The following is a 13,226-nucleotide window of genomic DNA, read 5'->3' as shown; positions in this document are numbered from 1 at the left end:
TTTCCGTAGCTCCTAAGGAAATTTTTTCCAGCTTCATTACTACCCTTTTAGTTACTCTTTATTAACTCTGTAGATACTTTTAAAACAAATATTACTAAAATCAATTCACCACCATAATCAGCAATACATGATAGAAGTACATGCTGAAACATAATCTATGTCTAACATGCAACGGCATCTGAAAAGAGAAAGCAGCACCAACTGATCACCTTTACTGAATATTACTTCACAAGAAAGGAAAATAGAAAAACAATCTGAAATAACCAACAAAAGTAGTAATTTACTTCAAAAACCAGTGGACTAGAGAAAAGGATACACATACTGCTTGTACTCCATCTTCCATGCTATATTCATTAAGGCTTTCTCTTCCGAACAAACAAAAAAGCAAGTAATAGCTTATTTACATTTTAAAAAAACATAAGCTATTTTCTTCTTTGGCAAAATACCTATTTTAAAATTCCCACCTTGTGGAAAAAATTTCTTTGAGAATACTTAACATATTGTTACATAATAAAAGCATATTTAAAATGTAACACACCAGATAGTAATTGATCTTGTCCCTCTTCAACCACTGGTAAAATACATGCATACTATTCCTAGCTAAATTCGTACACTCCTGAAAATTTGGGAATGTAAAACTTCTTTTTCTCAATAGCATAAACAAAGCTCTAATTCATACTTCATGGATGTTAGGTAAGAGCAAGAAAACCTACTCTGAGTAGCATAAAAAGCAGGAAAACTTCCTTTTAGTCTCCACATATCATGTGTTCAGATTTACAGCTAATTGGCTGTTTGCAGTTACTAATAATTTATGATCAATGACCAAATACTGAATATTTACAGAAGTAATTTGGCACCTATTAAGAAAATGATGAATGTTTCAAAGACCCAAACATTTGACAATTTGCTTACTGTCCTATTCATGACTACTGAACTGCAGCCACCAATACAAGTTTTGAGAAATTAAATTCCAGTATCAAAGAAACACCTGCTAAATCACACCAAGTAACAGTTTTTTCATTTAGCTTTAATTTTACTTCCAATTCTCAGATTTCATCCTTTTACCTCCTATACGCTTTAATCACTATAAAAAGAACTTAAGTCTTCAGTATCGTCTTCTGCTGGATACTGATATTTCTATTCTTATGTATTATAAGACTTTGAGCTCCAAAAAACCCTCTCAGAATAAAAATATCAATGCTTCAGCATTATGCTTTGCAACTTCCACACCCCCCACAGCAAGACAGTATTGTTCCACCACAGACAAACAAGCAGATCGTCAGTTAAGATTTTTTAAATGCAAGAATTCTATTAGATTATTCAAGTAGGAGTAACTGGTACCTCAAATATTCTAGGGGGGGGGTTAGGAAAAAAGCATACTTTGTCTTAGGAAGGAAAAAAAAATAAACCAACCAAAAATTAGGTTAGAGAGATGACTATGTACCTAACAAAAACTATGAGGATAAAGTACTACTACTTCTGCAAGATGCCTCCTCCCTCACATTAACCTGAAAACTTATGCAGCATTTTAAAAACGTACAAGTGTGTTAAGAAGAAAAATAATCACAATCTGGGCAGACTGCCGCTGCCCCTTTGACTTATCAATTTCAGTAAGCACAATTTCAATCAAGTCTAGATAAAATATACTAATCCTAAATAGACCAAGTTTGTCACCTACCACTTCCTATAAGCTGCTTACTATCCTGAAAAAGAGAGAGAGAGAAGAAATGCTAAATTAAATGCCAAACAGTAGCAGACAGCGCTTGTTTGGCTGATTAACTTGTAGACAAGCATTACAAATAAATCTGAGCATGGTCTGCAGCAAATTAAATTCCAGTGCTTTTAAGAACAAAGAATTCCTTCGGAAAGAGGATTAGCAACTTTACACCCAGGAATGCCAGTTTAATTTAATTGTTCCACAATCCGATATTTAATATGCAAATATCATTTTGATATATAACAGCGAATTTGAAAAAGTGAGGAAACAATTTCAATATACAACAAGACTGCCTCTCTTCTGCACTGTAATTATACAAAATAAAGCTGGTCGAGGGTTTTTTTTATTATTATTGGGATTGAATTCTATTAACATGAATCAGAACAAGTCTAATTAAAGGTTAAAAACTTTAAATGTTTCTAATTAAGAGTCTAAATAGCTGCACAATTAGAGTACTACAGTTAAAATCCCACCTCAATGACCTTCCTGGCCTCCCTGTATTTTCCTGTTTGCAAGAAGGCGAAGAAGAGATCATAAAGAGCCATCATGTCACCATATTCTCTGCTTATAAAATCTGAAACTAAAGAGAGAATAGAACTCATTAATTTACTAAACATATTGAAGTATTTTAATATATAAGCAAGATACTCTCAATACTAATATTTTCCAAGCATCACAAAACTCCGAGATTAAGCTATAGGGAAATAAATTTTGAAACACACAGAATGATTGCAACATATTCCATAATTTGTTGTAGCTTTGCAGTTGAGCATATTTAAAATTTTTTTTCTGTTTATCTGCACTATATTTTGAATCACATTCAAAAAATAGGCTATATATTGGCATTCTTTACTTGTAGAAAGTAATGATATAGGATTTCTTAACTGCACAACTATTTGCAAAACGTTTTACTATTGTGTTGTGTTACTACTATTCCTTAACAGTAATACATGTAGCTAGAACAAGTGGTTAGCACTAACATTTGAGAGCTTGATGCTGTATTATCCAAACATTAGGATTTTTCTACACTTGAAATTAATATCAATTTTCAATCTGAAGAACGTAGACATCATTTAAGTGCTTTAAAGTTACACATAAAAACATGAACAATTTTTTTTTCTTTCAGCTGAAAAACAATATACAAATCATGGAAGAAAAACCTCCAGAAAAGACTCCATACAACCAGACAGCATTTGACTACATGCAACTAACCCTTTTGCAGAAGCTCAGTGTCTCCTTTTTCTATCAGTCTACAGTAGATGTTATGAAGCTGAAGAATTTTACCATACTTCTTATAACAGTTGATTAAAGCTTCCAGAGCTGCAGGCATGTCATCCCTTGTGGAATGAAACAAAATAAGAATAAAAACAATCAAACATCCTGAGCAGGAGCAGTACATGCTGAACCCAGTTTAGTCTTGAAAATTTAAAGGAAAAAAAATCATTCAGTAGCCTATAATCCAAGAGTGTATTTCCCCCCACTCAATATGCCACAGTTATTTAAAAATAACAAATAAAGTTTTCCTACAAACAAATACCATGTATGCTTGACAGCCACAGAAATGACAACTACAGATTTATGCTTAAACCTCTTGGCTGTATAATTTTTGATTGCATGACCATCGTTGACTACAAATTAACCAAAGGTATCAATCCTCTTCATCATTAGGTGCACTTGATATCTGAAGTAAAATTCTGAAGTTCCACTACCTACTATTATGACAACACACTAATTCCATAGACATTTCAGTTTGTATTTAAGTTCTATTTTTCTTGTTAGTAAGTAATATTGTGCATGTTAAATTACCTCCAAATGTCTGTTTAGATATTTTCAATTTTTAAGCTCTTTACAATTCTTCCACAGCATTTTTATTTCAGTATCAATCTCCAGAGTTAACTAAGTTAACCACAGCTCTTTAGATTGCTTTATACTTGTTTTACACCCTAGCAGAATAGCTATAAATCGTCCGTTGATTTCCATTTTGTCACAACTGAAGGGCTAGGATTCCATTCTATATGAAGGTCAGAACCCAACATGTATTTTCTGCAATAAAATGTAATTTTTGCAATTAATTCAACAATATATTACGGTACCAAAATATATTTTATGCTGGTCTACCTATGTCACATAGAGCCAGGGCACTAGTATATACGCATGGCACTAGTAAATCAGTGTGTAAGATGATGACTTCCTTAAATGCACTTATTCAGACACCTTTGAGCAGTAAGTACCAGTAACAAGCACAATATTTCCATTTTTGTTATCTCAGTCCTTTGCTGACTTTTTTCCCTGTGTATACAGTATTAATGTCTTCAGAGGTACACATAGATAAAATACAAAAATGAAAAGCCATAAAAACAATAGATCTGGAACTTAAAATAACAAAAAAATTAATATTCTACACTGTGCAACTAAATCATCTGCTGCAGACCCTTTTTCAAAGGATTACAACCTAATTGAAAAACAAAACAAAACAAAAAACCAAACAAAACCAACAACCACTGAAGCACTGGTAAAACAATATGTGAAGCTATTCTTTGAAGGGGAAAGTTTAAACTGAAACAGACCAAGACAACATGTGCAAAACATAGTAAATAGCGAAACAGTCAAAAAGACTGCATTTTAGATTTCAAAAGGCTTATCAAATAGAGGGTGGTAGAAGTAGGGAAGGGGGTAAATAAATAAATACATTTATAGTTGAGGGAGGAAATCACTTAGCAGCAGCAGCTGAAGGCCATAATAAAACTGACTTTAAATAATGATTTTGCATTCCTGAAGCAACTTTATTATTGATCAACTGAACCTTAAGGAATTAAGATATGACTGTTAAAACAAGCCAAATTCAGATGTCCTCTCCTCACACGGCATTTATGGTGTAGCATAAAATTTGCCTTTTTTTTTTTTTTTAAAATGAACTATCTAGATTACTATATACCACTATCTTCATCTAGGATAGTATTTTAAAAATTTTAAGAGCAAAACACAGGAGAATTAATTTCCTTCAGTAATACTGGCATTCTGAAAATGAACCCAGGATGATGGATTTCTACCTTATCCCCCTTACTGAGCCCTGTTTACAGTGCATCTTCTGGCACCCCATGGAGTCATTTGAATTTTTGTCATTTGGGGTGAAGACTAAATTACAGGTTAATTTCAAAACTGCAAGTAGATGTTGCAGGCTAGATTACTGTCATAAAAGAAATACTATGGTAGTTACCATAGACAGATATAAAGCTTTATATAATCAGTATTTTTCTCCTGCTTTAGATGCAAGTTCAGTTAACATTAAAAAAAATAAAAGGTTTTACAGAAAACTGCTCAATTTCTAAGGAGGCACAACAACATTTACACATTCAAATTAAAGTTTTCAGTGATAAATCTAGCTTTTCAAATTGATGCTCAAACAGCCATAGTATTGTCTCGACTGTATTCCTAAAGGATTAAAGTGACTGTTTTTAGGTCAAAAGCTATCAATAAATGAATGAATAATTGGAATGTCATTCAAACAGGAACATTAAGAGTTTTCTAGTCTCTAAATGTACACTTCTGAAGGCATTAATACTATATACGCAGAGAAAAAAGTCAGCATAGAACTGAGATAACAAAAATGGAAATATTGTACTTGTTACTGGTACTTACTGCTCAAAGGTGCCTGAATAAATCTGTGTTTAAGGAGGTCAGTATCTTACACACTAATTTACTAGACATTTGTTTTGAATCTATAGTAATCTGATATATATGTTCTGTTACATTCAAGTAACCAACCAGTCATCCACAGTTTACTAGAAAATGGCATTTATAAAACAGATAAATGATAAAATTGGCAACAACCAGCTATAAAAAAATAAAAGGTATAGAAGTTCAGCCTCTACAAAAAAAAATTGTTTGTACTACTACTGCAAAGAAAAACACCCATCAAGCTTATGCTTGTACCTGTGTTAATATGGTTTATTCAATGACTTGTAGTATTTCTTAATTGTCACAAACTGCAGTTAATTCCAAGTAAATACCAGCAACTACTTTTGTAAGCAGTTTTTACAATCCTGTTAGAAAAGTCTGATGAAAATTAGGAACTTACTTTAGGCTTCAAATTTCGAGTATAGGTAACATTTTAATGTGTTTCTTGTTACGACTCACTAACTTAAAAAAAGAACTGCACAAAACAGGTTTCCACATTTTAAGAAAATGCTATTTAGACATAAGGATTTTATGCTAACAGTGTACATTTGAAAATATTTAGCAGTCTTTCTGTACAAACTTATGTATGTCAAACATGCTTTTATCTTCCCAAAAGATACTTACTACACTACTATATTAAGAGCCTCATCCAAAATTACTATTTAATTAATATGGGTCAAGTCAAAAAAGAAATAAAGCCCATCTACCCATAGCCATATTAGAAAGATGTTATATCTGATGTCAGTCTGGACAAAATAGTATTTAAAATGTGAACAAAGATGATCCATGTTTCATTTTGAGTTGGCCAGATACTATACTACAGCTTTAAGTCACTCACAAATATCTGTTCAGGGCTAATACCCATTCCACTTAAAGATTAGATGCATTTTTCCCTCTCATTGAAACTTGTTCTTTTAAAAAAGGAGATGTACTATTATTTTGAATGACAGAATGAGCCTCAGTCATCACTGTATTACGCTTGGCCCTTACGTAATCCTGGAAGAGTCCTACTTTGGCATTACTTTTCAACTAAACTGATGCTAGGGTTAAGACGTAAGTTTTTGGATTCATTTGGTTTCTGTTCCAGATACCTATGAAGTCCAAGAGACTATGAACACAATCTTCCAAAATATTTGCGTGGGCAACTTTATTCACACAAAGCTATCTGAAGAGACAAAATTACTCAGATGTCTGAGTGTTTGCAGAACACACTCTGTAGCAGTCCTGGCTATAACGTGCATGGCTAGAATGTTCCCCTTCAATTTCAACAAGCCACTCCCCTCTTGCTTCAAGAATGTAGCACTAAGCCTAACCCTTTTACTTGCAATAAACAACTTTCCCAACCAGAGAGTCTGCCTGATAAAAATAAGACTCCAAATATTGATTTTAATTGGAATGAAGTGCTGCAACATTATGCATAAAGCTTTAGTGAAGTGGCAATTTACCTAAGGGGTTTACTGATTGAAAAGCTCTCAAACCTGAAATCACTAGAGGTAGAAAGAAAAAAGGGACTCTCTGGAGTGGGGGTGGAGGGTAGACTGGTAAAACAAATCCCTCTCTACAAATCCGAAGCAGATGTTAGTGTAGAGGGAAGTCAATTCAGCAAGGTACAATCAGCTTTACAAAAATTATTCTGTTAAAAGAGAACGGGCTCTTGAAAGAGCTAAATGTTTTTCTGTTCATTTGCTATACTAAGGAATCTTCAAGGAGACTGGTGTTGCAATTATAACTAATCCTCCCCAAAAAATTAACTGTGTTGAAGGCTTTGTAATTTCCCTAGGTACAATTTAGCTGTCACTTACTTTAAAATTTACTCAAACATGCGTTCCGAACAGCACTAACTTCACATGTCAAGTGCTTTCCAGCCAATTGAGTCTAAACTGGAAGTCGGTGTTAAACAACTGAATGATTAGACAAGATAGCTCATTTCCCTGCTCTTTTGTTCAGAATAAAATGCCACATTTACATTATCAGACTCAACAGGATTTTCTGACAGAGGGAGAAAAAACCCTAGTGAACACTGTCCGTACCAAGCACATGAAGCCTGTCATTTACCAATCATCCTTCAAAAAGCAATAGCCATGAATGTAACTTAATTACGACCCAATGATCCTTGACGAAAAATCATCTTATCACTGTCCTGTCCCCGTAGGGCAAATGAGACACTTTTGTCCTTTGGCACTGATGATGCTAAATTCCTAATTGCAATAATGGAGTAAGAGAGCCAAACATACCTAATTTCATTGCAACACCTGAAGACTTTTAACACAAATATTTGAAATAAAGCCACTAAAATTTAGAAAAAACTCCCCATTAGAAATAATTTTTCCCCCGCTAAAAATATCACCTAATTTAAAAAGATGCCTATTTTTGAAAGTGAATTTAAAAGTCAATTAACTTGCACATACTACAGAATCTTCTCAAACAAAATTACAGGTGAATCTAACTCCGTGAAAACAAACAGAAGAAAAATTGTCAAGGCACTGGATTCACACTGCATCTCCTACTTAAGAAGCTAAACAAAATGGGTTTATATAGGATAAATCACAAACCAGCACACAATCCTTTACTGGACAACCCTATATCATACACTTACCATTTTTAAAGAAACATAATCCAGCTATTTGTTTGTTTAAAATACAGGTACTAACTGCAAAATATTTTGTTCACAAAGTCTGTAACATAATCTTTCCAAAGTTTACCCACAAATTTTCTCCGCTCTGCTTAAGAGCACTTCTAATATAGGGCATTAGTAAATTTCAAACCTGAAGATGTTTTGGTTTGTTTCTTTCCTTGGAGATTATATTATTCAAGGAGAGCAGGAACAAACATATGTCAATGAAAGGACAGGAACCACATCAAGTTTTTAAGATGTGTATTACTCTCTTCGGTTGTACAAAAGCTGGCTTATGCAACTTTCTTGGAAGAAGAGAAAAAATATAATCAATAGTTACTGTATCCATTAATTTATCATCCCGTAAATGGGTATTATTAAAGTATCATATAGCACGGGAGCAGGCTAGCTTCACAAAACTCTTCAGTTTTGTAAAATGGCTCATGTTCAAATAAGTTTCCCCTGAGCATTGGTAGAAAAGGTAAAGCCAAAACTACAATCCTTAAAACTGTAAAAAATCTATATGGTGTAGGTAACACAGCTTTTTCCAAGTATTATCAGTTGGAAGAACCAATTCAAAAGACATGTTTTTCAGAAAAAGTACAAGCTCTTCATATTCTTGCAGCTTTTAGAAACTAAAATTTTTGTCATACTGTCCAAGGCAGGTTTATCACCATTAATGACAGACCAGATTCCCACATGTGGACTGTCTCAATTTTTAATGGGATTTCACCATCTTGAGAAAATGTTCAGAGCCATAAATAAAGATCATAAAATTAGAAGCAGAGGGGTGCCTTCCCTTAAATTTACTCAGGGTAAAAAAAATATCATGAGATAGCATGAGTTCTCTACGTACTTTGGTTAAATATTTCTCAAAATATTAAAGGCAAAATGTTCATTCTACTATAATATTATATTTTGTTAGCTTTTGTGAAGTAATACTGTTGATCAACAATTTCTTTCTTTTCCATGCTCTGCTGCAAACTGTCACTTTTAACATGCACTTGGACTTAAGAATTTCAAAATATTCAGGACTGGGTACAGAGATACGGGGTAGATGAAGACATTTTACACCAAAAATTGTTGAAATCTTCAAAAGCAAATCACAGATTCCTTTACAGCAATTAAAAAGTTTGAAATAAATTAAGAACACAAAACACTAGCACAACTATTGCTGTGGAACATTAAAAAGTATCCCAGAGCTAATTTTAGAGGCATGCTGATGACCTGCAGCTAAATGACAGTATTTCAGCAAGATACTTGAGCTGTAGGATGGCAAATAGTAAGCACTAATGCTGAAAGAAATGACTAACACTTATTTCAGTCACTCATAACTTCCAAAAACTCTTAGCATCTCCAAGGCAAAAAAAAAAACCCAACCCCCCAAAAAAAACCAAACCACATCATCACTGAAATCCAGTTACCTCTCCCAAGCAAAATTACGTGGAAAAAGCTTCCCCCTTCTGTTCTAACTCGGCAGAGGAAGCAAGTCTCTCCATCCATAAAGTGGCAAAAAAACCCCCATAGGAAATGAGCTTACTTTCTATTATATTTATATATATGAAATGTATTAAGAGTTATACAGGTGACTGCCAATGACTTGTAGCCATACAGTTCCATGGTATGGAATTACTTTCTCCTTTAAAAATCTCACCTCATCAAAAGTCCCTTTATTAAGAAAAAACAAACAAACAAACAAAAACAAACAAACAAAAAAACCCCACAAATGAAGCAACTTTCTAAAAAGTTTTACCAAAGAGTTATAACCCCAAAGAATGTGGAATCAAACTAAAATAACACCCTTTACTGTCCCCCTTCTCATCCACACATGATCGCATCTTTATTTACATCATCATATACTACTTCTCAAGTGGAAAGAACCCGAGTAGCACCATGTGCAACTTGCATGTCAACGTGCATAAAGCAATTATGTAAAATGCAGCTGCTCTTATTGCACACTGCAAAGCATATCAGATATTTTTCCGACACATTAGTTACATATGATTGCAGTTAAATTACTTTCATAAACATCTGCCTTGTCTTGTGATGTAACCAAGGCAGCACTGCTGACTGAAAAGATGTACGCTATATTTTGAACTGTTGACCACTACACTAAAATACTGTTTTTAGAAGAGAATGTACTGGCATCTACCGCGAGTTACATCTTTTTGACAAGAATTTTGAATACAGAAAATGTTATGCAGACCTTGCATACCCAGAATACTTATAAAAAACTAAAAAAACTCTACGTTAACAGAAATGTTAATGTGCATCCTGAGGCTGATTCACATACTATGAAAAATTCTGTATTTCATAGGTATTATATTTAAGCTAAGAACATTTCGTATATATGAACCAAACTGCAAGAAATTTATCAACCACTCTAGCTGCAAGAGATTAAAATCCAGCAACTATATAAATGACATAAGAAAAAAAATAACAGTTGTGCATATGGTACAGGAAGTGAAGAGGGACTCAGCTCAATTTCAGTAAGAAATTGTTAAATAGTTCATATGTATATTAACTCAAATACCTTACACCTCAAAATGGAAATTTATACAAAGGAACATGACACATGGAATTACAGATACTTCCTGCAAGAATGAATGTATGAACTTTCCTTTCTCTATTAAATGGTATTAAACATGTACATGGGGGGGGGGGTGGGGAAATCACAATAGACAAACCAGTACTTTCTCTGAATTTTAATTTACAGCAACATAGCAGTCTACTGGCAATTTCATCAAATTATTTGAATTATGTGAATTAAAAATATCTGTGTTCAACAACTGCCCTTTAACTCACCTGAGATATATTGGATGGCACAGTAAAATAATGCTGTTTTGATGGGAAGATACATACTACCTAACCGCAGGAGCTGAAAATACACCTATCATGCTCTTGAATAGCTATCTTGTCAAACAGACTTTACAACCAACTAGTTCATAAGCATATTCCAGTATGCAGCCACTTCATCTCTGATGTGTCCCGAAAACACAGCTGTTGTTCCCAGAGACCATGATGTGATATGTAACTGATGAAAACAGACTTACCTAACTTAAGAAACCATATTCATTCATCATTATTCCTGATTCAAAATTATTCCTGATCACTGACATATTATATGTGTGTGCATGTTCACATGCATGAGCACTTTCAAACACGAATGTGCAGCTGTGTATAGCATACATAGGTCATATAACAAATAAATATCATATCATAATTTGTTTCATCTGAGGCCCAAACATAGCTTACTTTTCAAGGTGAACTGTAATCAGAGGGGAATAAAGGACAGCAGTTTCTGCCAACCCCAGGTTCACAATGGTCTCGTGTAATCGATTCACTGTTTCAACTTCACCTCGCATGGCAGCGGCATTAAGAATGCGGAAAAAAGATGCAACTGTTCTGTCTGAGATAGGAACATCCTTCTCTTTCATCTCCGTTAGAATGTTAATAGCATCTACAATGAAACAACACAAAAGACCCTTAGGTAATTTCATGTAGGGAAAACAAACTGCTATTAAAACAGCATTTCAAACCCAGCAGGAATGTAAATTCTGGCGTATAATGCCGATTTCAAGTTAATTACTACTTGCATTTCTAAACGAGACTACAATTATAAATCCACAATAGCATGGTTTTATCATTTTGCTGCAACTTTGACTACAAATTATAGATAGGAACTGTGTGCCCACTCTGCACCACATAACCCTGTATAGTCTGCCCTATAGCTGCAAGATCCTACTAAATGGATGCTTTTATCATTCAACGCTAACATCTGCTAAATCACTCCATTGTTTCTTCAGCAGATGGCTTGTCACGAGGCCAGATAATAAAGATATGTTTACACTGTATATACAGCCAGACTAATGGTCTGATACCGATAGGGCCTGTTTGCTGTGTCGATACTAATTAGCCAAGGAGAGCCAATGAAAGCTTTCTAACAGACTGCATGTTAAAACATTAGGTTCATTAAGCTTCATTAGTAAGGCAGAAACAAACATTTTGGTATATGGAATAAGTGCATTCTTATAATGTTCTTAATTATTGCATAGACATGATGTTTTGACCGCTTTACATTTGGCTACATTCATGAATTGTTTTATTTTTTGAGGGACATTATGCTCTCAAAAGCAAACTGCTTTAATGTAGAGGTAGTCATGATCTGATTTATTACAATTTAGAGAACATAGGCTTTGTTTGTTTTTCTAACAGTGAGCTTAAGAGGCCAAGACAAATTTCAAAGAAATATCTTACAAGACAAAAATTACATTAGCTGTTTTTATTTTGTTGTATAGTGTTTTATATAAAACCATAACATTTGTGTCTAGGCTTGGACCACGCTTTTATGGTGCCTTCTATACAATCACAGACCTTGATATTCAGAATCACCTTTTAAAGTCGATGGCAGTCTAGAGTTCTTTTAAAGATCAACCAAATAATCTAGATTATAGAATTATATTAAAATAAATTACAGAAAATGAAGAGCTAACAGCTTAAGGCAAACATCTAGAAATACAAAATAGGCAGTTGGTAAAGCACCCATCAAACCCCAAAATTTCTAGGCAGTTTGACTGACTCTAAAATTCAACAACACACACATAAAAGAATACTAACAGAAAAATATATACTTTATAAAAAGTTAAATGATTTTTTTGCAGTACTTGGCTCTTATGAGAAGGTTATGTTTATAGGTTTTATGTTCAGCCTTCAGACCTTCTTAAGCAAAAACAAAGCCATTAGTCTAGGCACATACGCAATTTGTGCCATAAGTCATGATCTTCAAACTCAATCCAAACAGCAATGTTAATAAAAACTAGCTGCAGAAATGCAAAAAGCACTGAGCTGTGCAAATGTAAATGACAAGCTTGCCAATCCATTAAAACTAATGGCCTGGACTGTCCAAGCATCTCTGGTTGAATTCACATGCAAATTTGTATGCAAAATGTTCAAGCACTTTTCAGGACATGATATACCATTAATATCAACTCACATTTTTATTCTTAAGGCAAGATACCTTTATTATGTAGCAGAAGCACACAATGAAAGCAAATGGATTACCTTCTAGTCTACCGTGCTTTCCTAAGACTTCTACCAGTGCTACATACTTTCCAGTGTCAAGAGCAACAGGTGAATTCTTAGGGAAGCTAGAAATTAAAACATGAAGAATTTTATCAACAGAAGTTCACGTCTTATGGATTCAGCTAAAAGATTTAT

General features: G+C 33.8%; 1 protein-coding gene across 2 annotated transcripts in view; it reads right to left on the bottom strand.

The window, feature by feature from the left end:
- The window catches only part of LRPPRC (leucine rich pentatricopeptide repeat containing), a 97,606-nt gene that overhangs the window by 45,208 nt on the left and 39,172 nt on the right, over nucleotides 1-13,226 (bottom strand). For both annotated transcript variants that reach the window (XM_064446100.1, XM_064446101.1), the window contains exons 22-25: nucleotides 13,071-13,156; nucleotides 11,265-11,469; nucleotides 2,930-3,054; nucleotides 2,191-2,297 (exon numbers count right to left, since the gene is read on the bottom strand). In XM_064446100.1, the coding sequence (XP_064302170.1) occupies nucleotides 2,191-2,297; nucleotides 2,930-3,054; nucleotides 11,265-11,469; nucleotides 13,071-13,156 (523 nt within the window). The remainder of the gene's footprint in view (nucleotides 1-2,190; nucleotides 2,298-2,929; nucleotides 3,055-11,264; nucleotides 11,470-13,070; nucleotides 13,157-13,226) is intronic.

Source organism: Phalacrocorax carbo, chromosome 3, assembly GCF_963921805.1.
Source record: "Phalacrocorax carbo chromosome 3, bPhaCar2.1, whole genome shotgun sequence".
Classification (NCBI taxonomy): Eukaryota; Metazoa; Chordata; class Aves; order Suliformes; family Phalacrocoracidae; genus Phalacrocorax; species Phalacrocorax carbo.
This window is presented reverse-complemented; position numbering and strand designations above follow the sequence as displayed.